The sequence below is a fragment of the Pagrus pagrus genome (genome assembly GCF_965226575.1).
Source record: "Pagrus pagrus genome assembly, chromosome: 8".
In the NCBI taxonomy this organism is placed as follows: Eukaryota; Metazoa; Chordata; class Actinopteri; order Spariformes; family Sparidae; genus Pagrus; species Pagrus pagrus.
The window spans coordinates 2523803-2551098 of record NC_140192.1 but is presented as its reverse complement, the minus strand read 5'-3'; the positions used below and the strand labels follow the sequence as shown (position 1 = coordinate 2551098).

Sequence of the window (27296 nt, the reverse complement as noted above, 5' to 3'; positions counted from 1 at the left end):
GTTGAACTGGAGGGAGACGGGGGGGAAAGGAGAGTGTTTCTCTGGGATCAGAGGCACAAAACAACATATTCAAACAAACACAATATACAAAGGCTAATATAGAAGAAGGCGTGGCTTTTTACAGTCGATGTTACAACCTCGTTATCAATAACTTTGTGCCTGTTTTCACGTTTTTTCTGCTGCAAACTCAAACTCTGTAGACGCAGGCTGATGTGAAGTTATTGTACAATAGGTTCTGACATTTGTGGTAACTGTATAATAGTACAGCATCGATAGCTAGAATGTATTAAGATAAATATTTTCACATCAAATATAATATTCCTATACAGCACATACAGATAAATATTTCCTCTCTTATTGTGGCTATTTACATCATACAAGTAAATAAATAAATTTAGTATTTAATATATTGTTCAAGCAATTTCTGTCAAAAATGCACCAATTTTAAAAGCAGATGCCGCTAAAGACATAAACGTCTCCGTCGCTTGGATCAGTCCAGTTTCAGCCAGTCTGTTAGTGTGTCCGTTTGTTCACAGCTGTCGGTCTGTGCCACCATGAACTGTCCGTGGCTCAGCGCCGGCTGCATCGAGCAGTTCGGCCACAGCTCGCTGTGTGTGTGTTGTTCTGTCAACGAGACATCGAGCTTCGTCGGCTTTTATAACGTGGTCTCGCTGCTCATGTCCCGAGGCCGGTGGTGGTCGAGGTCCGAGTCGTAGTCCGACTCCATCTCGATCTTGACCTGGGGCACGGGGCAGGCCATCCCTCGGCCCATAGGCATGGCCGGAGACGACGGGCAGGAGATCTTCAGGTGGAGGGTGATGCTAAGGAAGGGGCAAGTTTCTGGTTACCATACACACCCACGGCCAAAAAACACTGAGGGGCTGCAGGGAGGAGGAGCTCGGCCATGTGGCATCGTCCCCTCAGGCACAACAGCAGCTCGTGTCAGTGATGAGTGAAGTGAGCTGCTGAGGGGCGTCTGAGGCAACGATGCCTGATGGTCAAGACTGGGATAGAAACCTTCGAAGCAGGGAAGGTTTCATGTTGTGGCCCGTTTAACACAAAGGAAATCAGAGATCGAGCTTCCTCCTCTACACTCTATACCCTACATACAGTTTTGGTGGCAGAACAGGTCGAACTACATTTTATTTCTTTGAAACTATAAAGAGTGCTGATGCCAAAAGTAAACTGAGGACGTGTAATAGGAAAATGCAACCTTCAGCATCTTGACTTTACATTAGTATCTTCATTTTATAGAATAAACAAATACATTTTCAGTCGTCCACAGATTAAACTACGGGATTTGTGTTTGCATCCAGCTACACTTTGCAGATCAGTAATCAATCCTGCACCCGACATGTTGTAACATCATTTGTTCTCAAACTTTTTGGATGGTTTGGTGAAAAATGCATTCAAGGCAGGCATAAAAGCTTTTAGTGTTATTACGTTGAGCTACATCCACAACAGTCGACGACATCTCACAAAACAAAATTCATATTAATCAATAAACAAAAGTCAATTCCAAACCATGCCTCTTTCAAAGCAATGCAGACATGATGGGCAATATTGAAATTGTCATTCTCCCACAAATGAAAAGAATACAAAGCATCTGTGTTTGAATGTTCAGCATGTTGAGCAAAGGTCACCAGAAATAGCCTCATCAGCTGCACTTGCAATGCAAAAACATTTTCACTGCTGCGGCTCCAGGTGAGGCTACGAGTTGACGTGCAGGTGTGAGAATCACAAGAGATTTAACATACGGAGGAAAAAGAAACAACCAAAACAATGATGCTTGTTGCATGTGGATGATTATACGAGAAAGAACTGGCCTGACGATAAATCCTCTACACAGGGGGCTACATATACAACATATTCATATATCACACATTATATTTATTCATCTATTTCAATTCCACATGTTTTATTCTAACAAAGAAACCTGACTGACGGCTTTGAGGCACAGAGCACAACTACACAGGTCACCAGCCTTCACCTCACAGTCGCTGCTGTTCAGAATATCTCAAAACTAACAAACACATCAATGAGGAGTTACAATATTCAGCGCCGTGAGACATATTTAACACATGAACACAGTGAAGAGTAGCAGCAGGATTATACAGTTCATGACATTACAATCATCTGCATTGCCTTAAAGTGCATGGAGAGGAGACTGAGCCCAAAACACGAGAGTTGTTACGTGTGAATCCTCCCACAAGTGTTTACAATTTACATTTGTTTCCTAAATTTGTGGGAACGAATGAAGGAATAAAGAAGAAGCAACGAAGAAGTGAACACCACGAACACAAGAGAGCAAATACTTTGGAAAATATTAGAAGAATGGGAATATAAAGCAGCAACGAAGCGTAATAAGTGGCTGGTTTCATGCTACTGTGTCAGATGTCAAATTGAAATAACGGGTTAAAGTTAGCGTGTGATCTTTTTAAACTATCAGCTGAAGCTTCTGATTAGCCGTCGTTACAGGATGTAGAGTTTTGGCCATATTCTTAAAGAGTCAGTTCAACAAAATTACAAAATATATCTATACTACTTACCTGTAGCGGTATCTAACTTCTTAACTTATTAATTAAAAGTATTGTTTAATTGCTGAGAGCACCACAAACAAAATCCCGTCACCTCCACTCCTGTTGAACCCTCATGGTTAATGATTTGGTAGTGTATGGAGAGAGACGAGTAATTGTTTGACCCTGTTTGAATTGAAACGTATGATGTTTGTCAATTTAAAAGATAATTTTCCAAGTCGATAAAGTCTCAGTTTGTCGTGATTTAAGTTAAATATCATCTAGTTTTGTGTTAAAACTCTCAGGGAACGTCATCGTCTCGCTCAACACCAACATCGCTGCCATCTCCAGAAAAAAGTATTAAAAAGATGAAAATCACAATAAATCTGCTCATATTGACAAATACAGTTACGGGTTTTTGGGAGCGTTTAACAAGACGACGTCACTAACGACACTGTTTATAATGACGGATTGTCACAGTCTGATATTTCATTAGTTTGAAGACAAACTGAGACTTCACATCATCAAACATTATTCACTACCATACACAGTATTTTCTGAAATACGGTCCTGTGGAGCAAACCGGACCGGGCGCGACTTCGGCTCAGTGCTGTCGGCTGCTGCGTTTCATCAGTCCTGCTCAACCTCAATAGCTTTGAACCACTACTTTTTGTAATTTTTGTAAACTGACCCTTTAATACGTGCATAGAGTGTGTGTGTGTGTGTGTGTGTGTGTGTGTGTGTGTGTGTGTGTGTGTGTGTGTGTGTGTGTGTTAAAGAGCACTGTGCGTGGCAGCAGCCTCGCAGTACGCTCCCCACTGAGACTGTACAACATCAGGATACATGAGATCTTTGTAGGGGATGTGCAGTTTGAGGACACAGTACCTGCGATCCAAGTCTGACTCTGAGCTGGGTGAGTGGTTGGAGTAGGCGTGGGGCTTGTCCTGCAAGCAGACACACACACACACACACACACGATTACACACACACACACACACACACACACACACACACACACACACACACACACACACACACACAGAGCATCAGAAAACTTGTGTCACGACCCATCCCTCCAGCAGGGGGCAGCAGAAGCTCGAGGGCTCTCACCTCTTCCTCGCTGTCATCTTGTTTGGGCTTCTTCTCCTTCTCCTTCTCCTTCTCCTTGCCCTTCTTCTTATCGTCCTCCTTCTTCTTCTTCTCTTTCTCAGGCAGCAGGTCGTCCATCCAGGCCAGGTCGTGCTGGGAGAACACCATGTCCAGCATCTTTCGGACCACCATCAGACCCAGGATCTGATGAAGGTTTCAACACACGGATACAGGCCTTGCTTTGACTCCCATTAACATTCATCTCACATCCCAGATGTGGTCCGAACAGGATTAAGCTGTTTGGCATTTGTACATGACATTAACATGAATCACTGGTACACACACAGGGAAATCAGATCGACATTTACCCTCTTTAAAACTCTTTTCATCCTAACAAACAGTTTTTGGTATGGGTATTGGTTGGATCTCTAAAATAATGATTACTGGAACATCTTCAAAGCATCCTGGATGCCCGGGTAAAGCCCGATTTCATGCTTCATGCTACTAAATTGCATCAAATCATCGGATCATCTAGAAGTTAAAACCTTGTGTTAAAAGGGTTCAATCTCTTCCTCCAACCACGACGCAACGAGTTAAGATTCATTAACATTTTGTCACATACCATGACGGGGAAGATGATGGCCAAGAATGTGGATTTCAGGATCCAGAGCACGGCCAGACACATGATCTGGACCAGCGTGAACAGGTGAACCTTCCTCAGCGGGACGTGACGGAGGTAGGAGAAGTCGGGCTGGTGCTTGGACGGCATCATGTACAGTTTAATCCTGTCCCAGAACTGAGCAGGAACAGTGAGGAAAAAATGGGGGAAAATGAAGGAAGTTTTGAGTGGCACAGGTTAAACACATGCAGACCTATATGAATAATTAATCCCACATCATTTGCAGGGATTTATATGCGTTACAGCTCAGCTCTCACTGTGCGGCGAGCTGACAGGAAGTTACCCAGGAGCACCTGGCTGTAGGTGTTGCAACTCGTCTAAATGCATCTGTTGCTGTAATTGTTTCTCTAGATATCGGTTGTTATAATGAGACACCTGGCCATCAGAAACCTGCGCTGACACACTCAGTGCAGCCGTCCACAGGTGCAGCAACCGGTCTGATTGTTTTCTTCATTCCACATGATTTGGGAGCTTCTAACAAAATCCCCCAGAGTTTTAATTCACCGTGTAATTCTGTTTTCTCTGCGGTCCGTACGGACACTCTGGGAGCTCGTCTTCCTGCCCGCCTGCTTGGCAGCTTTGAATAAGCCACTTCCCACCTGCTCCAAATGCAATAAGTAAGATGTCCAGCTACAAAAAAAAAAAAAAATCAATTTATTACGATACACGACAGCAACAGCTGGCACACGAGCGTACCTGGATTCCACTGAGGGAAGCGACGCCCATGTAGAGGAAGACGCCGTACAGCACGGGCATGGGGATGAACTGCAGGGAGCAGGAGGAAAAACGTGTTGATAGACTGTCAACAATACAAGAGGACGTGCACGGAGCCCATACATGTCCAATATTAAATAAATAATTATGCAATAATCAAATTAAAGGGTGCAATACGTAAGAATCGACATACACATATACATCGATGTAGATGCTGTTAGCGTGTTAGCTCAGTTAGCTGTGCAGCAAGCTGGCCTACCAGGGGACCGTTGGTGTCTACACCCCTATTCAAGCCAGAGGCTAGCTGGTTAGCATGCTAACTTCAGCGGATATCTCTTCAACACAGTACAAAGTTTCTTCACATTCAGTCGATCAGTTTAGTTATTTTTTGAATGTTTTGTAGGAACATATTGCACCTGATGTGCACACAGATATAGAGATGTGGTCTATCTATGGCTACGCATGCTACTTAGCAATTTATTTATTGATTATTGAACCATTTCCATGGTGGCTCTTTTGTCAGGTAGTGGATTTAATAAAATAGAGGATCAGCTTGAACACTTGACCTCTATATACGCCACTGTTCAGGGTTTAATGCTCTCAGTAACCTGCAGGTGTTTCTGTCCTGATTATAAGCAACAGGAAGCAGCACACAGAACAGAGCCACGCATACCTGATGCTGGACAAACAACCACAACACAAACACAATGATTCATCCACGGTGTACATCGTACCTTGAGGATTGGAGCGAGGAAGATGGAGACTCCGGTGAGAGCAAACACCAAAATGCCTGTCATTCTTTGTTCTCTGTATAGGAAACATTGATTACAACACAAGAGTCAATTTCACAAGGCTTCTCTCTATTTCCTCTTCAAAGGACCGAATAAGGTTTGCTGATATTGCCAGTGGCAGCCTGAAGATTGAGGATTAAGTTACAGCTTTCTTTCTCATTTCTGTCTTCTGACTTTTTTATTCGACTGTGGACCGACCTGACCCCGAGGAACTGAGGCTGCTCTCCGGGAGCGCTCGACTCGCTCTCCATCTTCAGCGAATCGATGTGGGCGATGGAGATGACGGTGGCGGCGACGTACCAGGGGAGGCCCATGAATGAGCAGGCGGCCATCAGGACGCCCACCCAGAACAGATCCAGATGGTAACCACATCCTTTCTGCCAGGGGGAAACCACACACGGATCAGTTTTTAATCAGCACAATCAGACCTCACGAAGCTGGGATGATGTCACTCTGACACCGACCTTAAGTTTGTTCTCCTTGCGGTTAACAATGACGGCGCTGATCTGCTGGTCCATGAAGATGAGGATCGTGACCAGGAGGGCGGGGACAAAGCTGGCCACGTAGACCCACCACGGGTTCTTACCAAACGGCATCACCAGCCAGCCACGCTCCGGCCGAGTCGGCTGGTGGGAGATTTAATTTCCACAACAACTGAGCATTTCACTTCCACAGAAGTACACGGACATTTTATAAATTCAGTCTAGATCAGTGATTCTCAAACTTTTTTCGGCCTGCAAGTTACAGCCTAGTTAGATGACGGTCCGGCAAAACAGCCTCACTGACTCACTCGCTAGTCTCTGTTGTCGTCTTAACTGGATGGAGACGTCAGTGAAGCAGCGTCTGGCTCCAAACTGGAGGATTTCAGTGTCACATCGTGCTCAACGGCTGATCGTTTCTGATATAAATCGTAAATATGTTTTGCAGGCCGTGTCGCACAATGGTCACAAAAAGTTTCCCAAAATTTGAAACTGCTCCTTTAAAGCATTGGCAGATCGAGTCTGGGAAAGCGTTTGTTCGTCAACCAAAAGAAACAAACGAAATACAAATTTAAAAGAAGCAAATGAAAACTTGCCGTACCTTAAACTCTGTGGGGACGATGAGTTTGGGCGTCTTGAGTCCCATCAGCATATCGAGCCCCACGAACGTCATGATGGACATGAAGATGGAGAAGTCGCTGATGAGTTTCCTCAACTGAGACAAACAAAAAACATTTCTATGAGAAAAAAAAACACATTTCTTTTTGCCAGACTGAAAACAGAGACGAGGTCTCACAGGAAGCAAATCATAAAAACTCAAAAATCTGAGCTGTGTCTGGCTTCACTTCACATCATCCTTGTGTCTGGAGAAAGAAAAGGTTCAGCTTTTTGTCTGTCTGACAAAATAAATAGATCTGTCACCTTGGTGGGGAAGTAGCGGCTGAACTTGAACTTCTTGAGCGAGACGGTCATGGAGTACGTGCCGAAGAAGAGGATGAAGGACATGAGGGCCAGGTCGGGGACGTACTTGCAGGACTTTCCCACCAGAGAGCCTCCGTACTTCAGACACTCCTTCTTGCTCAGCTGGCTCCAGTCCAGAGCTGTCACATTCAACTGGGATGGTGGGTGGCAGTGTTGGGGGGGAGACAGGAGAGAGGAAGAGTGAAGTGTTTTGACGAAAGACACGGAGGAAAAAAAAAAATGTAAAAACACAGACAGAATCGTCAGCACGGATGTGAAGTTAGAAAAATCCACGGAGGAGAGTGAGAGAGGACGATGATGATGGGATGGACGGTGAGAGACAAAGGAGAGAAAGAGGAAAGCAACTTCTTCGTCAGACAGAGTTAGTTGGGTTTTTACACACATTTATTTAATCATTCATTCATTCAAGCTGAAATGTTGCCGACTCTATAAAACACTCAGCAATCAACCAAAATAAAAAAATGGAAATGAAAACAAGCACTTACCCCAGAGACACTAGAGCTGTTATCTGGCATTGGAACTAAACCATTGAAGATCATTGCAGCCACTGTTCATGAGACGGGACAGAGACGGGCCGAGAGACGAGGGAGGCGATGAGACAGAAAAGGAGAAGAGTGTGAGGAGGAAGACAGAAGGGAAACAAGAAGAAGAAATGAGAAATTCGAGCCGCCGGACGTCGCAGAGAGCACTCTCTCTCTCACAGAGGTCCCATGCAGACAAACACAAGAGGTACTCACTTGCAAGAGATGGCAGCCATATTGTTTTGTGCATGGCAAAAACAAACAAGAGACAAATCAGTTACAGAAATCAATGTCTGCACGGATTATTACTGCAAAGTCACTTCCACAAGACTCGGAAACGGATCAGTGAACACGTGGGAATGAAATGTGATGATTGACAGCGTGAAGACGACCTCTGGTGATCGTGACTCGCACTGAGCGCTTCATTTTAAAGAGTAAAAACTTGTCCGTGCTGCCGAGGGCACAAACTATGTGCCGGTGCAACTGTTTCAGGCTGAGCTAATATCAGCCGATAGCCAATTAAGCGGTGTGACTTAAAAAAGCAAACACGGATAAAAGTACAAACTCAAAATACAGCTGCTAGCAGGACTGTGGCTCCAAGGAAGTCAGCCACTACCACTTGTCTTTGCTAAAGTAAATGCAATGACTATAATTGGGACGACAATTATATTTAAGTGGGATGAACTTTATTAGAATATCAGAACGAAACACTTACTTGGAAAACTTAATTTTATCTTATTTTATCTTAAAAATAACAGCTGCAAAATCATTTTAATGTCACGGGGAGGACCGGTGTCTCTTGTGTTGTTGTACTTGCTGGCTTGATGTTTGTGAGTGAGTTGTGTACAACCTTTGACTGCTGCATGATCACTTTAATACACAAGTTTTCAAGACATAACATTGCTGCGACGTGGTGAGTTTTGTCAGTAGTTAGCACGTTAAGGATACATTATGTCTGACAAACCGTCACAGAAACCTGGGGTTTTGTATTTACGACAGCTGTTCCAGGTCCCAAATGACAAAACTGTGGTTTCTGCCACCATTTTACAAATTATGCCTGGAATTTTTGGATTGACACGTAGGATGCCGATGATTTTCATTCATCTTACGACTTGAAAAGCTCTCATATATCATGTTAACATCAGATATTCATCTTACTTACTACCCTAACGACATAAAAAGCACAGATGCCTGAGGAGTCAGTCTACTGATCCCACACAGAGCCTTTCCTCGTGGATCATCCCCCCACCTGTACCTCCCTGAGCCAAGGGGTGAACTCACTCGGGTCGGGGGCCAGGCATTCGCACTTGTAGGCGGTCACATAGTCGGGCTTGAAGTCGGTGTTGATGGGGTAATACTTGAAGGAGCCCACCATCTTCTTGATGGCGTCGGAGATGAAGATGAAGGAGATGAGGCTGGAGAAGCCCTCCTCGGTGAAGCGCGTCATGTACTTGATGATGTAGCTGGCGTCCGTGGCCACCAGGATGAAGCACTGCAGGCAGGAGTGCATGCCGATCCACAGACGCAGCTCCATGTAATCTATACCGTTGCTCCTGTGGGAGAGAGAGAAGCGCAATTAATGCATCGATAGTGGTGTTCAATTATAAAATGAACACAAACAGACGCAGCGCTGCATATTTATAAAATGAAGATACAGACGAGGTCACAAGATTTCAGGAGTTTGACCTCTGACTAATTAAAATGAGAATAAAGAGAAACGTCTTCATTTGTCTTCTGTACACTTCAAAGTTTCGTCTTTTAAGGGGCTCGAGATCAAATATCAGAACCTAATTAGACTTTTCACCGTTTTTATCTGGATGAAGAAATCAGCAAATTAATGCGAAATCAACCCTTTTTTGTTCATCTAGCGATTCACACCATCAGCGGCTGAGCTTTAAACTTCAGCCTGGAGGGAGGATCGACTGAAAGCTGCGACACGAGCAGCATTTTAAATCAAATCTCTTCGCTCTCAAACTGGAGCTGAATGCAAATAATGCTGAGAGTCATGATGAGGAGTTAGAGCAGGAGAGTCAGCTGTGTTTTTCTCCATAATGGGATTATCAAATAATCCTCTAATTGACATTAAAGAGGTCGTCTACTGTGTTCACACTGCAGCCCGTCTGGTGCGGACTCACTTGCTGAATTCAAACAGGAGTTTTTCAAAGATGAGGATGGGTCCAGTGGAGCTGAGGATGATGAGGGGCTGCCCGCTGAAGAGGCAGAAGACGGAGCCGGCCAGAGCCGTGCCCAGGAAACTCTCCATCACGCCCTGTTAGGAGACAAGACACAGAAACATGTTGAGGAGGAGGACGAGAGGCTCTCAGAGGAAGCTGGTGGGAAATCAAAGTGCAGCCGCGACGATCAAACTTCAGATGAGATGTGGGAAGAGAAGCATGACGACACAACAGCGGAGCGTGTAAAGGTCGAGTGTTTTAACCTGACAGAGCGTCAGGCGAAGCACTTCTCTGAAACAAGTCCTGTGTGTGTGTGTGTGTGTAAATGTTTGTGTTGCTGCAAAGTCACTGAAGCACAAATAGAGTGAAGGAGACTACAGAAGCCCGCAGGGACAAATAAAGAACTTCTGATCTAAATTAATTTCCCTTCATGTGTTTATGACCTGAGAACTGGCAGAAATGTTTGTTTTTGTCAGGATGATCTGTCGAAGTTGCTTCATTTTTTTCGATTTGTGAAAACTAGTAAAACTAAATTATCCTGGGGTAAGAAAAGAAAGGAATTAAATTAAATACATTTGTTCAGTTTCACCCACAAAAAAAGAAAAAATGTTTTTTTTCCCACGTGTCAGAACCAGAACGAGAATCAGAAGAATCAGAAATGCTCAGTAAGTTTACACATACGAGGAACGTGCTGTGGTCTGTAGGTGCAAAACAACAAACAATACTAAAAGCACTTAAAGGACATAATAAAACTATAAAAACATAAATAGAGATGATTTTAAAGTGGGTGAAGACCGGCCAGATTTGTCCAGCAGCCACTCAGAGACCTGATCTGATGTGAAACCACATGAAGCCGACACTCTGTGGTCAGAAGAGGTTCATCCTGGACCGTCTGTGACATCACTGCAGTATGACCGAGCAGTAAAATGAAATTAATGAGGACGTCGTGTAGTTTTTCTCTCAGCTGTCCTTCGATGGAAACACATTCGGATGATTGACAAGCTGAAGTAGATATTATTCATATCAGGATAAACAAATTAAAAACAGGAAAACGGTATCACTGGGAAGACGAACCGGCCGTGCTTAGGTAAATACATCTCATCTAACCTGATAAATATGACACACAAATTACACTTGATGTTCCTGGGCTGACACGTTGATTTTAATCTACTGCTGCTACGTGCCCGTGTTCATAATCACTTTATATTGACTGACACGGCCATGTTAGATGTGAATGTGACATGGCAGCTCTGACACAAACATCCAGGATCATGTGTGAATATCTAAAATGCATCATTGTGTTGTACCGTACAATAAATATGAAGCTAGAGCGAGCAGTTGATTAGCTTGTTAGGTTTTTTTTGCAGGTTATATGGACGACGGCTGGGAGGAGAGACTCCAACAGCCTCAATGTGACGACAAGACTGCTTCAATCCAAGAAATACTTCCACACGTTACACCTGTGAAGCCGTAACTTGGTTTTGTTTTGTTGGATTACCTTTCCATTGATTCAAGCCAGGCTAGCTGTTTCCCCCTGTGTCCACTCTTTATGCTAAGCTAATCAGCTGCTGGCTGTATCCATGTATTTCCAAATGGACATGAGAGTGAGAGAGAGTTTTCATCTGACTCTGTGAATAATTTAAAAGTAATTTGCAGGATTTTATCTTTGAGAAACGTGGTTTAATCATGACGCAACCCTGGAGCGTGATCTGTGATCGTTTTGGCATCTGTTTCAATCAACTCAACGTCTTTGCCTCCACTGAAGCCAGAATGAACGTTTTTTTGACGTCTTTTTAACGTTCACTGTCGATGTCCAGGTGACGTCCTCACAGGGTTCAACATTTTTTATTTTCATTTCATTTTAGACACCTTTTCAACTTCAGTCACGTCTGATGAACTTTTTGTGGTTCAGTTTTAATGACGGCCAGATTTTACTTAAAGCAGCAAAAACTACAGGGTGGATTTACGCACATTTACTCACCAGGAGAGCTAATCATCAGCTTTATTTAACAGCATGTTTTGGTCATCCAGCCTTCATCAGGTGTGCTGATGTTTCACGGTTTAATTACCAATCATGCTATTTAATAAAGATGAAGAATACGCCTCATACTGAGGTCGAGACCAGGGGTTCAGATCCACCCTGCAGTTTTTAGCTGCATGAAGGAAAATCTGGCCGTCATTAAAACTTTAATTTTGAACTTCAAGAAGCTCTTTAGACGTCTGTAAACGAAGTTGAAAAGAAGTATAAAATTACATGGTAAAAACTTTATTTTTGAACCCTGCAAGGACGTCAAACACACTCATTCTGTCTCTCCACAGGAAGTCTTTTCAACATCTTTTCAACATCTTTTCAACATCTTTTCAACATCTTTTCAACGCTGTCAAAGATGTTGAAAAGACGTCTTTTGTGCATTTTTGCTCAGTGGAACAAGCTGAAACTTCTCCCTGCAGATCATCACACAAGCCTCTGGTCCTTCATTATTCATTACTGCAGAAGAAGCCACGTCCTGCGTATCCAGGAACACATTAAAAGGCCACGTGTAATCAATTGATTAGGTTATTATAGAGATCAGCTCTGTGTGTGGTCAGAAAAGAGCAGTGGAGCTGAGTTGACCCGGTTCTGGCACTCTGTCGTACCTGGTAGTTGTCGGTAGCGTCTCCCAGCAGGCCGCCGAAGGTGATGGCGTTGGTGATGCATCCCAAGTAGATGAAGAGCACGGCCGAGATGGACTGAATGTGGAAACCCTCGTAGAAATCGCTCGGTAGCCACGGCAGCTTCCGCTTTATGTCCAGGAACAAACCCCCACAGAAGCTGTTGAGCACAGACAGAGTCAGTGTCAACGGACTCAGCGTTTCCCATGAGTGGACTGAATACTCTAACGATGAGTTAAAGATCTGGAGACACAGCGGTCAGAGTTTGTCACTTTCAAATGTCTATTTTCAAAAGTTTTAAAGGTCGTGTTCGTAAGAAAAGTTGATTTGTAACTCGTCAAAAACTAAAAGCTGTGGGGTTTGAAGGGCGGGCCAGCCTCCGTCCCAAAGTGTCAGTTTTACCTTTAAAACGACACCTCTGCATCGTGTCTTGACTCAAATGAAATAGAATAGATTGACTTTAAATCTTATCCTACACTTCATTTCCTGCCGTAAAACAAAACAAACGGGGGAACATTTGCTGACACTGGCGGCCGACGCTGCCAGGTTGTCCAGATTACCCTTTGTGTTCTCAGCTCATTAGAAAGCATCTGCACCTTTTGGGGAGTTGAATTTGAGCCCAAATAATTTCCCCCCATTTTGCCAAATGTTGATGAATTCATTTCCATATTCCCGGTCCGTATGGCTCGAGTCGGGTTAAGTTTACCCAAAGCGCTCAACAGTTGTGCCATGTGGCCCCGGACCGCTTACCGTCCAGTGAAGGCCAGCTCCTCTCCGAGCTCATGCTGCTCCGGCATCTCCTCGTCCTGAGCCAGGCCTCCTCCTCCTCCGGCTGTACCGTTCATCTGCCCCAGCTCGTTTAAGGAAAACACCGACTTCCTGCAGGAGAGACGCATACAGAGGTATAGATTCATTAATTTATGTTTATTTAAGTGTTACTCCACGATGTTTCAGAGGCTGTTCACCACTGCAAGCTTCAGCTCAAGGTCGAACCTCAGGGTTTCAATCAGGAAAATATTTCAGTGGCCAAATCTTTGAAAAAACTGATAAAATGATGATTTTGGTCCTTCTGGGCTACTGTAGAAACATGGACCGGGTCATTCTGCAGCTAAAAGGTAACAGAAACACATCAGTTCTTCTTTTCAGCTTCAGCTTCAGATTCAGATGTTTATTCACCGCCTGCCTCGCACACACACTAAAACATGCAGTAACACGTAGGCACAAGAAAAGATGAGTAATAAATAAAATAAGAACAAGATAAAATATGTCAAGGACTTCGGTGTAATTAAAGGAAAGCAGAAGATGTTAATAAATATTTTTGATCATCATTAATAAAATTAAAAAAAATTAAAAACATCTACAGAGAATTTAAAAAGCCGGATCGCAGCAGGAATAAAAGATTTTCACTTCGTTCTGGAGGATCTGTCGATGGCAAAAAGAGGTCGAGTCCCTTCCGTGTCGCTGCTGTGATCGTAAAACAGATTTCAACAAAGCAGCTTCTGTGTTTCAGTGTGAGGCTGAAACCAGCAGATAAAACTCTCAGTAAAAGACTGATACAAGCGTCAGAGGACAACGGGACTGACGGGGAGGGAAATAAGTTTGCGGAGAAGGTGAAGCCTCTGTCGGCCTTTAAACTTTAGATGCTCATCACAAAAGGGTTCCTGTGATGAGCTGATCCTTCTCACAGTTTCATTGTGAGTGTGATGAACATTATTACACACTTTCTGTTCTGTTTCTGTCCATTTCATATTTCATTTCTGCCCCTAAATCCTAAATCCTCCACACCGGACCTTTGACTTTTATACATTACAGGCATATTGACTCATTGTTCCCGGGACAAAGAGGAGTTAATGAGCATTTCTGAGCTGGATGGTGAGACTCCAACCTTTTGTCAGCTGAGGGGACTTTCTTCGGAGGCTCAATGCGGATTTTGGGATCCCATTCTCCAGGTGGAAGCACGATCACCTCATCCAAAAACTCATCTATGCCCGCGATGAGGTCCTCCCGATCTCTGGCCTTGTAGGCCACATCGCTGAAGAGCTGGGAGGAGAGAGAGAGATGAAGGGAGAGGGATTTGAGCCCATTACAGAGTTTATATCACGCTGATAGCGATCAGTGTGTGCTGCGGATCTAATAACAAGGACTCGACTTGGATTTCTCGTGCTTTTTGAAGGTCCACGGAGGCTTGTTAAGCGTAAATTGTGGAAGCTTCATCGATGTTATTGACCCCAGTTGGATTACATTCAAAAACATACTGTCAGTCTGTAACTAACCATGCCCTGGAAACACTGCGAGTCAAGTGCACGGGAGCGTAATGTGGAGAAATCATAAATCAAAGGCTTGATTCTAATTGGCAATGACTTGGGCATTGGTCCAGGTCTAGTTTTATAAATGTTAACTGCATGCGTCCCTCACCGCCGGTTCTGTAAACTGAAAAAAACACCACGAACTAAAGATCAGAGCGAAGCTTCTGCAACCTGAGGGGAGGCAGAAATATAAGTCCCAGGTCGCCTGTGGAGCCTTCATTGATCCTCTCCCTCCCACACAGCAGTTTAACTGGATGTGCTGGAGCCTGATGCTATGTTTGTAGCTAAACACAGCAAGTGCTTTCTATATGTTGAATGATTTAATTAAAACAACACCTCTGTGGACAGGAACAGTAGTGAAGTGAGCACAAGAATAAAGCCAGAGAGCATCCCAAACACCTCATTTATAATATTCCTGTTGGCCTGTTCTTGATTTCTCTACAGAAACTGCAGATTTCCAGACTAAAGCTGTTAAATGAATGAACAGAAGTTACCCTTCATCATATCTCTCTGTTTCTCTACTGAGCACTCTCCTCGAGCAGGCAAAGTAAAAAACTTCATACTTAAAGTCCCTCAAAGTCTCTTAACGATATCACGAGTCAAATACTTGCATATGTGGACACAAGGCTGCATAGCGTACGCAAAACACAGGCCAACCGCAGCTGTGCAGCATCAGCAAAGTTTTGTGGAATAGAAAAAGACGTGTTTTCTCTAATTTCCACATTTGATGGATCTGTTTCGGTCTTTTGACATCGATGAATTCATGTATTTGTAACGTTTCTTATATTTACTTTTTTAGTAGTTAAGTAGGATGTCAGTTTGATTCCCTGCTGAAACAGCCTCGGTTCAAACGTTTTCACTAAATAAAACTATTTTTGTACTGAAGCGCTGAACTGTCACGAGTCAAACGTTATTATATGAACAAAGTTTGTCTCCTAGAGATTTGGAGATAATTATCGACTCGTCACGGGAAAACGGAGGAAATAAAATGTTTGACTGTTCAGGGTTTCCATATTTTTGTGCTTATTTGCACACGTTAGTTGAACAGCTCTGCAGTGAGCAGGATAGATTTCTTTAAATATTAAATCAGCTTGTGTGTAAATTAAAACATTATCATTTGGGTCGGCTGTTCTGCTGCTGTCAGAACGTAATCGAACGTTTCGCGGCGCTGCCTGAATAACATATTTACGCTGTTATTGCGATTTATGATGAAAAATGATCAGCCGGCGAGCTTTGTGAGACGTTGCTACACTGACGTCTCCATCCCATTGAGATGGCAGCAGAGACAATGATGAGCGAGTAGGCGAGGCCATTTTGTCATCTAATTAGGCTGTAATTTGTAATATACTGTTGAAGTAGGCCAAAGACATTAGCATTAACCCTGAGCACCATGGTGACAGCTATTTCAGTCTGGTCCTCGCTATAAAATGAAATCTATAGGTGACCACCTACGTGGACCTACGTGCATTGTGATGTATAAAATAAAACTGTGCAACAACATCAAATTATGAAAATGTGCTCTTGTATCTGCCCTACCTCTGGCAGGAGAAGATTTATCTCCCATTAAACTGCCACATTATCATGAAACCTTTCCGGCAGGTGAATATAATATTTGTATGCATGATTGTGGCTCTTGCTCTGGATGTAACCGAGTTCAATCTGCAGTAACAACCTATTATTTCTTTGCTACTCGCCACTGCTATTAAAATGGCACCGTTGGTTTTATGCTTAGTGACTTAGGAAGCAATTAAAACAGCTAAAAATTGCACTCAGGAGCCAGAATAAAACACTCCCATTAGCAAACCATGGGGGTGACTTATTATCCCAACGGCAATCCTGCTCCCAACTGATGCTTAACAATCAGCATCACTTCCAGATGTAATTAAAACACGACAGCGGGGGATCCCAGTGGATCAGCAGGATAAAACCACACGCCACATACGTGTTAGCTTCCAGCTCACAGCCTCGGCAGCAGATGACACTTTGTGTTCCTACGTGTTGTAACGAAGGAACGTCAAGGACACATTTTTATAAACACACTGACAGACACTTACGTCGTCCACCATGAGCGTCGCTATGGCTCGACCGATCTCGTTATAGGACTTGGCCTTTCCTTGTGGTCCCAAGAGAATAAACAGGAATCTGCGTGGCGATAAGACAAATGTGAGCTTCGGTGGCGAGGGGCTTTGTTTGTTTGAAGAAGCAGGAAAGACCTGGCAGAGTCGTTTCACCTGGTGGGAACGGGGACCTCGGTCAGACCTCCTAGCGTCGTGGCTTGAGCCAGGCGGACGAAGGCTACGAAGGGCTTGTTGAGGAAATCCACTTCGCCCACCAGGACGTTGGACGCCTCCGCATCTCTGGGAATCTTCTTCATGAATTTATTTTTTAGCTGTAGACAGTAGAGGAAGAAAAAAAAGGGAACATGGTGAGACATTTCCCCACGATCACCTTCGCTGCGTTCATGTTTTTGTTCATGTTTACATGAAATTTAATCACAAACTATTCAGATAATACAGAAATGTATAATTATGTTCTGTGTTAAACGTGTTAGTAAATCAAATGTACCGCAGTAAGCGCTCGTTACCTCGGGCGCTGCGGAGTTATAATGGGAGTTTCTCACTTTTTATAGACATTTTATGGAAAAAGACATATTGACCAACAAGAAAATAATTGGTTTGCAGCCTCACATATGTTCCTACTTCCGGTGGTTGTTGCTGCCTCATCTCCCTACAGGGATCATTCAGAGTCTCACCTCCGAATCATTTGTTAGCAGCCGTGTCTCCAGGACCAGTGTTGTAAAACAGATGTTTGCAAGATAACAACCTCGTGTGTTGTTTTATTTTATTCCATGAGCCTTAAGCTGCCACTGTGAGAGGGATGGGCGAGCCAACCTGACCTGTCTGATTGCATGTAAAGGTGTGGCAGGAAACTGGACGGCAGCACAATAACACTCAATAACAGAGAGAGAGCCTCGCCAATCAACCCACAGCCCCGATCTGTGTGGATACATGTGAGAGGCCGAGCACGCGGACAGGACGACGAGAGGCCTGTTTTTCAATATTGATCCAGACACACACACACACACACACACACACACACACACACACACACACACACACACACAGTGACAAACTATCACTTGTCCATTGTTACATGTGACCTACTGTAGGCCTGTAAATACAATCTGAACATCCAGCCGACCGCTCATAACTGGGGTACTTGGAACTGGACGACCGGCGCTCGTCCGTCCTCGCAGTTTAACTAACAAATAAAAGTTCAGAGTTCACACCGCACGCTCCTAAACAAACACTCATTCATTATTGTTTGCACATTCGTCATCGCTGTGAATGACACTTAATCCCTGACCTGATCTGTTTCAAATCCGAGTAGCCTAATCCAAGCAGCGGCAGCACGCTCGCTCGAGCATGCGTCACCGGGTTTAAGCTGCATTATTGCATCGGCCCAACAAAACGGGTGAGTTATGTGTTTGCACGCTTCCTCTATCACGAGCTGTCACCTTTCGCTTGCGATCGTAATGAAAAGATTGATGACGCACTCGCCACTCCACCGAAAACATTAATTCAGTACAACACAACACCTCACTGAGACACGCGGGAGGTAATCTCGCCAGTAATGGGAAACAATCCGGCCATTTTTTAACACTTCGAGGGACGAACTCGAATATAAAACACACTTGCTTTGAGGAAATGCTGATTTTTGGGGTTTGTTTTACCGACTGATCTTTTTCATTCCTTCATTCAGCACCACTGATGCTTTAAATGTGTGAAGGGACGAGCAGAAGAGTGAAATGAATCACCTGGTCTGTGCTCGGCGTGTCTGCGATATCGTTCATACTCCGACTCTGGGCGTGACCTGCAGCACAACACAACAAGAACGTTTACTGGAGGTCCGTTCAAATGAAGATATACAGTTAGAATAAATACACAGAACAAGGTAAAGCAGTAAGACGAAGAGTTAGAGACTCTTTCAGACGTAAACTTCAAAATTAAAACAAAAAAAAGCAAAAAGAGTGAAATTCTAATCTAATGCAAAACACAAGTTGATACACAAATCACCTCCTTAGTATTTAGGATGCTCGCTGAAGATTATAAAGCTCTGGGAAAATCCTGAGGCCACGGTTTTATCACACTGACACCAAAGTACTCGACTTTTTCATGAGTTGTTACGTCTAACAGGTTGTTTTTCCTCCAACAGGGAGGGAGCACTTTCATATTCTGTAGACTTTAATGTCTCGGGCTTGTTTGTGTTGGCCGATACTTGTCTTTGGGGGTTAGTCTCTTAGATTCTTGAAAATAGTGAAAGTCTTTTGTTTATTTTCCCGTGGATGAGTCAGAACACACTACAGTCGCTCTGGTTTTTAAAGACAGCGGTAATAAGCAGTCGTAGTTTGCCCTCAGTCATGATAACATCCATCAGCAGTCCCTGATGTAGGCAGCTCTTTGTTCTAGATCAGCCAAGTGTTGGTGCTGCTCAGGAACCAGTTTTCCTGGCTGGGAGTCAGTTCTTTGCTAAGAACTGACTCCAAAGTAGGAACTGGCTCTGAACCAGCACCTGAACCGTCTTGGATGAAAAGGGGTAATTGATCTGATCTGATCTGATCTGATAGTCAGACTATCTTGCCTGTATTTATATGGTTGTTGCATTGTGCAGTGTGGCGGACTCAACACAGGGAAACAAAGGAGTCGCCGGTGATGGGTGAACGAAAACATAACCGAGTTGCTTAAAAGAATGGATCTTATCACTATAAGACTCATGATGATTGTGAAAATGGTCAGAACTTGAACAAACATTGTTAAACCTTTAAAAACAGAAGATGGACCTGAATGCAGTAGATGGCCGGCAGACAGATCGGTCGATGAAGTTTATTGAGGATAAGACAACACGACAGCAACGACCAGGGAAAGTCAACAGACGACTGAACGAAAGGCTGGACTTGAATACAAACTAAACTAATGAGGGGATCAGATGCAGGTGGAGCGAGGCAAAGAAACACAAGTGAGGGGAATGAACAGAAAAACACCAGAAAAACAGAAAAACGCTGGAAGGAGGGAAGGACTAATGAGGGGGATGGAGGACAGGTGTGGAGGGAACATCAGGCTGGTGAAGAGAAGAGGAGGGAAAAGAAAACACAGAGACAATGAAACTAAAACGACCGGACAGGACACAGGCAGACTCACGCAGGCGGCCATAGTTGGGCGCAGGCTGCTGTTTCATCCTCAGGTCCTCTGTGGATCGGTTGAAGTTGGGCGCCGGCCCGGGACCCGGTGCACCTCTCGGCCCCACGTTCCGACCTGGCGAGAGAAAAGAGGTAAACAGACACAAACAGTAACAGAGCCGGTGAGGTGACGCTCTATGATTTATCTCGCAGTGTGCAACCCTGCCCGGATGAGATGAGGAAATGCTACAGCGGTAATTAACTCATCAAACATTAATACATCCCCTGTGGAGGATATGAGCCTCGTTGTGACTTCACTCGTTTACCAAGTCGGTCAAATAAACAGCAGAATGAATTTCTCACAGGCTATAAAATGATATGCGGGATCAGAGCGGACCCAGAGTGTATTCATGTGATGGCATGTCATAATAATGCTTCCTACGCTGTATACAGCATCATTAATCATAGATATCATTTAGAGGCATCATCGTCCCATAACTGACCTGATAATTATTACTTTGCCCGTGTTGTAGGTCAGTTAAGTCTCATCCCAGAGGACATATTGGTCCCATAATGTCATTATTTCTCTTATACAGAAGTGGACACTCACTGGTAGAGGAGCTGGATTTGCCGATGTCGGCTAGCGAGCGGTGGATCGGCTTCTTGGTCTGGTGTCGATGTTTCCTCAGCAGGACGAAGCTGATCTTCTCTCGTAGGTCTGGAGAGATCATGCCCTCCTCTATCTGTCTCTCAATGATGTCGTCTGGAAAAGGAAGCATTTATATATATATATTATAAAAAAGGTGAAACATTACTAGATGAGAGGTGCGTGTAACACCCTCGACTACCGAGCCACACGTGACCTATTTTCTAGCATAAAAACTGAACCTATTCTTCTGATCTCTTGTGGGAAATTGAAGTAAGATGTTAACCAACAACATCAATGTGTGTTCATGTATATACAAGCTGCAATGTGCTATACAGAGCTGGGAACCACTGTGACTGCTGCGATCGATTCTGCTCCATCGATTGGCGTATTGATAGTCTATACGAACGCATGTGCAGCTTCCGTTCTGGCATGTGCTGAGTAGTGTGGGGGGAAGTGGGAGAAGCATAAACCGGCAGTTGTGTCGCTCTTTGTAAATGGTTCAACACGTAACAGCAGGGAGGGCTAACGCAGGTTGTTACGGTGAAGGAATATACATAAAGTATTGAAGTTTTACCTGATGCAGAGGTGTGAGTGGGGAAAGAAATGGGAAAGCATCTTAACTGAAGCTGTGGGCAGATAATGTTTGGTGTGCTGTAAAGGAGGCAAATGGAAGGACTAGATAAGAGTGGAGGGGTCAGCATGAAGTACCAAAAAACAAAGAGTTAGAGATTATTTTTTTGCGGTAACGAGTAATGTAACATGTTGGTTTTGCAAACATGATGTACTGTCAGCGGGACGAGGCTGTTTTCTCGTTTTCTGCCAAAACTCGGCGAAGTTCACGGTCTGCTCGTTAGCAGCCTAAAAGGCCGGGCAGCTGCTGCCTGTCAGGTACCTCAACCAAACTGTTTTCACTGCAAGTGCTTCCTATGTGGTGCACCAAGGCTAAATCAAATTATAGTTATTCTCAGGTACATGTGTGCCATGACTCAGGACGCACTTTGGGGTTTGGTTTGCTAGCTAACACTGCAGGGTAACGTTACTGCACAGTGGCTGAATATGTAGCAGAGCTGACAGTAACACTGACGACATGAAAATGAACAACATCGTCAACATCTCACCGACGATCTGAGGCAGCGAGTAGCCCTCCAGGTCCAGTAGCACCGTTCCCGTCTGCAGACACGTCCTGAGCTCAAACAGACTGTGCAGGGACAGCGTGGACACGTGCGGTTTACTCCATCTTTCTCCTCCCTCCTCCACCTTCTCCTCGAACTTCACCCACCTGGAGGCAGCAAAAGAACAGAGAGAGGAACAGGTGAGGAAGACACAACTGGAGAGATTTCTTTGCGCTTGGAGCTCTGCTGGACGGGCCCACTGCTCCTGGATGTCTGTGGTCTGAGCTGGCACATATGAATCTGAAGCAGAGACCTCAGTCCACTCAGAATAACAGTGTTGAATCACGTCATCATCTCGCATTTGTGGAGCAGATATATGAGCTTGTGTGTCTGAGAGTGTGAGTGCGGCCTCCACCTGGCGGACTCCTTCCACTCCAGCTCGTCTCCTTCTCGCTGCAGAGTGTCCATCTCGGTGAAGAGCGTCGGTGTGGGCATGTCGTCGTCTTCGCTCAGGATGTAGCGTAGCCGCTCAGCCGCTGGAGACACTTGATGGAAAGAAGATGATGAATAGTGAATTTTTTTGGGCTGTAGCCTTCACGTTCGCTATAAGAGAAACAGGATGTCCCTTTTTTCATTTGCTGAGGTTAAAGGATTCACTTAAAGATTAAAATTCAGTCATGATCTCCTCCCCCACATGCTGATGGAGAGTCAGGTGAAGGTCCACAAAACATTTCTGGAGCTTCACAGCAACAACCGACGGTCAAGCTTGTGACACTCACATTGAAGATTTCATCTTAAAAAGGTTGTAAATAATGTGTCTTCACATCCAGTTAGGACCTTTGGGTTTCCAGAAGCTTGGATTACACCAGACGAGCTGTTTTGAGCCAAGTCTCCATCTACACCTGTTGTTTGCTGCCACCCTGCTTTGCTTTTCATTTTTGGGTGAACTTACCCTTTAAGTCAAACTGACCTCTCACCCCTGAATGTTAATCATGATCTCCAATATGATATGACTCCACTTACACCCTGTACTCTTACAACCAGCTGTAGGCTGTTGTCTGTCACGCCATGTATACTTCCTATACGGCACCAGCAGTAACGATCGCAGTATTGATACCTACGTCCAGATCACATCGTACTACCTGATTATAGGTATTCAATCATGAGCCCACTGTACTTACAATCCAATTCACTGCTGCATAGAGGCTAAATTGCCCCCCCCCATAATCATGAGTGGTGCTGCAGGGTAATGAGCTGTCAGTGCTGCTAACGTATAGACTCAGCTGTACGGTAATTACTGAACACGGGTTGAGTCGACTGTATTGAAGCTCTTTATCGACAGCGACAAACAGTGAATTCCACTTAGAAGTTATTTTTCCTGAATGAGAAGCGCTGGTGAAATCAATCGTGTAAAACCAGAGAAGAAGAACGACGTTCACGAGCATTTAAACTGTGTCTGATGTAGAAAAGTGGGGGAGCGTTGAGCCACTGCAGGGGAGCGTGAAGCTAAGATGAATAAATCTGATTTAAATACAGAAAATAAATTATTTTATATTAGTTGCTTCCCCTTTAATTGATTTATTAAAGATTGTGAGGTCAGGGGCATGACCTGTTTCAGCTTCTGGTGGTTGGGGAAAGCCAGAAAAAGTTGAGGAACCACTGATGCATTTTGTTTGTTTGCCCAATAGTCCAACAACTCCAGCAACAACATATCCAACATTGAAAAGACTTAGAGAGCCAGCATGGAAGATTTTGTGACGTCTTTTGTTGACCAACCAACGTCCACCATTGATGTCCACGTGACGTCCTAATTTTAAATCATGCAGCAAAAGCTACAGGATGGATTCAAACCCGGAGCATCAACTTACGCAGCCTGTATGAGGCATGTACTTTACCAGGACAACCAACCCATAGCTTTATTAAATACCCTGTTTTGGTCATCTGGCCTTCATCATGTAGGCTAACATGGTATATCAGCTCATCTGGTAAAATGCAGACTCAGGCTGATGTTCTGGGTTTGAATCCATCCTGTAGCTAAACTTTGGCCGCCATAAAAACTTAATTTTGACCCACAAGAAGTTCTTTAGACGTCTGTGACTGAAGTAAAAACTTGAATTTCGACCCCTGTCACTTGGATCATTAGTGAACGTTGAGAAGACGTCTCTACTGGACGTCTTTCGATATGTTTTTACCCCGCGGGTTAATGCTTTCTCTCAGTATGAGGAACATCAGAGTCTATTTTCCCCAAGTTCTTGACTTTCACTCAGTGGGTTGGATTTTCTCTCCCGGTGTTGTCTCGTACATTTGTTTTTCGCCCCTGCTGTAATCCTCCGACAGATAACGACACTGTATGCATTATTTATAGTCATGTTTCTGAGGACCACTCGCTCTAAAACACTGTGTTTAGGGCTGCACACTATCCAGACATCGTAAAACACCTCTGCTGCGTTGCTACTGATTGCACCACATCGATTTAGCAAGGCAGGACAACTTTCCCAGCCAAAGCAGCAGCAGCAGCGCTCTGCCAGGCGACTCATTACTGCAGGCTGTAACAGAAGCTACAAACTCTCAGGCACTCAGTGTTTCAGACTCCTGCTGTTCGCTGCTCAAACTGCTGGAAGGAAGCAAAATCAAATCAAACGCACAAGGTGGGAAAATGCAACAATATTGTAATACATGACACAGTATGTTCCATCCTTTATAAAGCGCTTTTTAATTTTTAAAGTGCAGAAACTCCTGGCAGGTCTCTGCAGAAAACCTGCTATCTGCACCAGACTTCACTTGAGTTATTTGTCAAAGATTGCAGCCTTACTTCCCCATAATCACAGCACAGCGCTCTCAGCAAGAGGCAGAAGTTTTATTAGAGGCTTTTTATAGTTTCCTCTTAACGAAGGCTGAGAGAAAAGGATTTCTTAAGAACTGTCACCTCCATCATTTTTTTTTCATTTTCGAAACCCTCACAAAGCCTTTTCAAACTTTATCTTTTATTCTACAGTAACACATTTCTCTTCCACCACGGAGGTGATGCTGTCACCCGTGTCCGCTTGTTAGCCATTGGTTGGTTGGTTTGTCGGCGGGGTTGCACGAAAACTACACAGCAGATTTCCACGAAACTCGGATGGAGGATTGGCTCTCGGCCAAGAATAGACCCCATTAACTTTTGGTGCGGATCCAGATGAAGGGGACGGATCCAGGAAGGACAGCTGACCAGGCCTCAGGTTAGAAACTTACTTGTGCGGTTGATGTCTTGGAGACCCTGCTCAGACGAATCCATGAGTCCTTCCTCTATGTCGATGTCTCTGTAGCGGTCCTGCTCGTGCTCGTGGTGTCTGTGGTGACTGTAGCGTCTGTCCCTCTCCATGTCGGAAGCCTCGCGACTCGAGCGCCTTCGCCTGCGTTTACGTCGATATCCTCGAGGCACTGGAACGCCGATGTAGATGGACTGATGGTCTGGGGACAGATGTGGACAGATGTGGACGTTTCTAGGTTGGTAACATGACGACTAAGACACTGGCAGATTGTCTAATGAGTTCCCTCATTAATCCCCTCAAGTGAGTGTTGTCATGAATGTTAAACCACTTTAACAAACTCTGAATAAACAATGTTTCACCTCATGTTTGCTCGTTAACAACAGCAGTCGACACAGAGAATCGTGTATAAACTAAATCAAGTCTATCCAGAATCACTCAGTCCTGCAGCTTCTCCCCGTGATTCAACATATGTCTTGTATAATCCCCCGTTTTGCAACAAAAGCCTGCACGATGTGAGTTTGGATCATCTGCTGGCAATTAAGTTGTCACTTTAAAAACTAATTACACACAAAACTCCACATGGAATAACTAAACAAAAGGGAGACGCAAACCAATATTGAACGTCTGGAAGAAGAACAGAGCTGTGAACCTGCAGCTCAGTGTGACGACACACACACACACAAACATGCATACACAACTCCAACAACCTCCACAAGTACACACTCCTAAACACACACAAACAATCTTCATTGCTAATTTGCAGTCGATTAACAGCGTTCACACAAACTCTCAGAACAAATTAGCAACAAAGAGACGAATCAGAAACTTTAAGTTGGTGTGAATTATCGGCTGTCGTGTGATTGTATTGAGAGACATCAGGACGATGGGTGTAATGACTTAATTTCCTGTGTCTATTATCAGAGGGGTCTGTAGATATGAGCCACACACACGTGCACACACACACACACACACACTCACCCTCCTCCTCCTCATAGCGAAGGTGAGAGACGCCCATCCCTCTGTCTCCATGCTCCATCCTGTAGACGAAGAGAGACAGCACATCACTTCAAACAGTGAAAACACACATCAGGTTTGTGTAACGTTAGACTATGTTTAAAGTCTGTATGCTGCGTGTGTGTTTACCAGTGCACCTGTGCATGTGTGTGTTTCAGTGGTTTAAGTGCACGTGTGTGTGTGGTTGCTGTGTTTCTGATCCGAGCCTGCAGCAGCAGCAGCGGCAGGGCTCTTGTTCACTGACCTGCATGTTGGGTTACAGCGCAGATCAATGGGAAAATAATTAAAAAGCGAGGCCGAGTCGATGGAAATGTGCTTAATTAAAACAAATGTGAAGATAACTTATCGCACGTGGAGCCGATTCACACATCGAGCGCCCACCAGTAATGTTTAGGGCCACCCTGTTCTAGGTTACAGAGATCACATACATTCATTCACTGGATACTCACAGCGCCGTCGCTGCAGGTTTCAGGATTTGTATTTGCCCCCACGTGTCAGTGGGAAGTGAATTTGCTGAAGTAATTACAAGACAGGCAGTGAAGGCAACTTTCAGCTTTTCTGTGAATAAAGTCGTCGCAACAGGTCCCGAATATATTGACCAGAAGTAGAACAGATCGACTCCAACACACGAGATGTTAGTTTAATTTTATAGAAACACATCACGTAGGCTGGCCTGAAGTCAGCAGCAGTAGCCTAAATGACTAAAAAGCTGCATCAATCAATATGACGTGTTCTGTCTGATAGTCTGATATTCATGTTGTTAATGTTGTTTAGCGTGCTAACCTCTACGCTCTTTCTCAGCTAGCCGCTAACATCTGTCCATCTGCTTTTTGGTGCAGTTGTTGTTTTTTTCACGCAAATCAAGACTGAAAAATACGCAGCTGTAAAAACAGAAGTGTCGACCCTCTTTCACGTTGCACTTACTTTCAGTAATGACGTAATAAATATTGAGCAATGTTTTAAGTTTTAAGCTAGCGGAAAAAGTACAGGGATACGTTATGTTAATGGTGGTTCTGTTCCAGTTAATGTCTCAGTGAGAACTAATGTAGCAGAACCTGATGCTTTCCAACCTAAATGAAACCGTCTTCGCTGCGTATCAGTCATCCTAAAGTGCCTTTTCCAAATTTTTATACTTGTTTGCTGCAAAATGGACCGTCTTTATTCAGAGCTTTTATATTCTTACAGCCACTCA

General features: G+C 44.2%; 1 protein-coding gene across 1 annotated transcript; it reads right to left on the bottom strand.

The window, feature by feature from the left end:
• Positions 1 to 45: 45 nt before the first annotated feature.
• Positions 46 to 26126, bottom strand: slc4a5a (solute carrier family 4 member 5a; the record flags this gene model as incomplete). The annotated part of the gene is made up of 25 exons (XM_084360155.1): positions 46 to 821; positions 3402 to 3460; positions 3627 to 3809; positions 4228 to 4401; positions 4981 to 5049; positions 5733 to 5805; positions 5988 to 6166; positions 6254 to 6415; positions 6870 to 6983; positions 7190 to 7381; positions 7735 to 7796; positions 9052 to 9323; positions 9906 to 10039; positions 12582 to 12756; positions 13347 to 13475; positions 14482 to 14636; positions 16957 to 17044; positions 17134 to 17291; positions 18720 to 18775; positions 20101 to 20214; positions 20689 to 20841; positions 21846 to 22006; positions 22255 to 22384; positions 25071 to 25289; positions 26069 to 26126. The coding sequence occupies 25 exons, from the start codon at positions 26124 to 26126 to the stop codon at positions 656 to 658; spliced, it is 3435 nt and encodes a 1144-aa protein (XP_084216281.1). The 3' UTR covers positions 46 to 655.
• Between the last annotated feature and the right edge of the window lie 1170 nt (positions 26127 to 27296).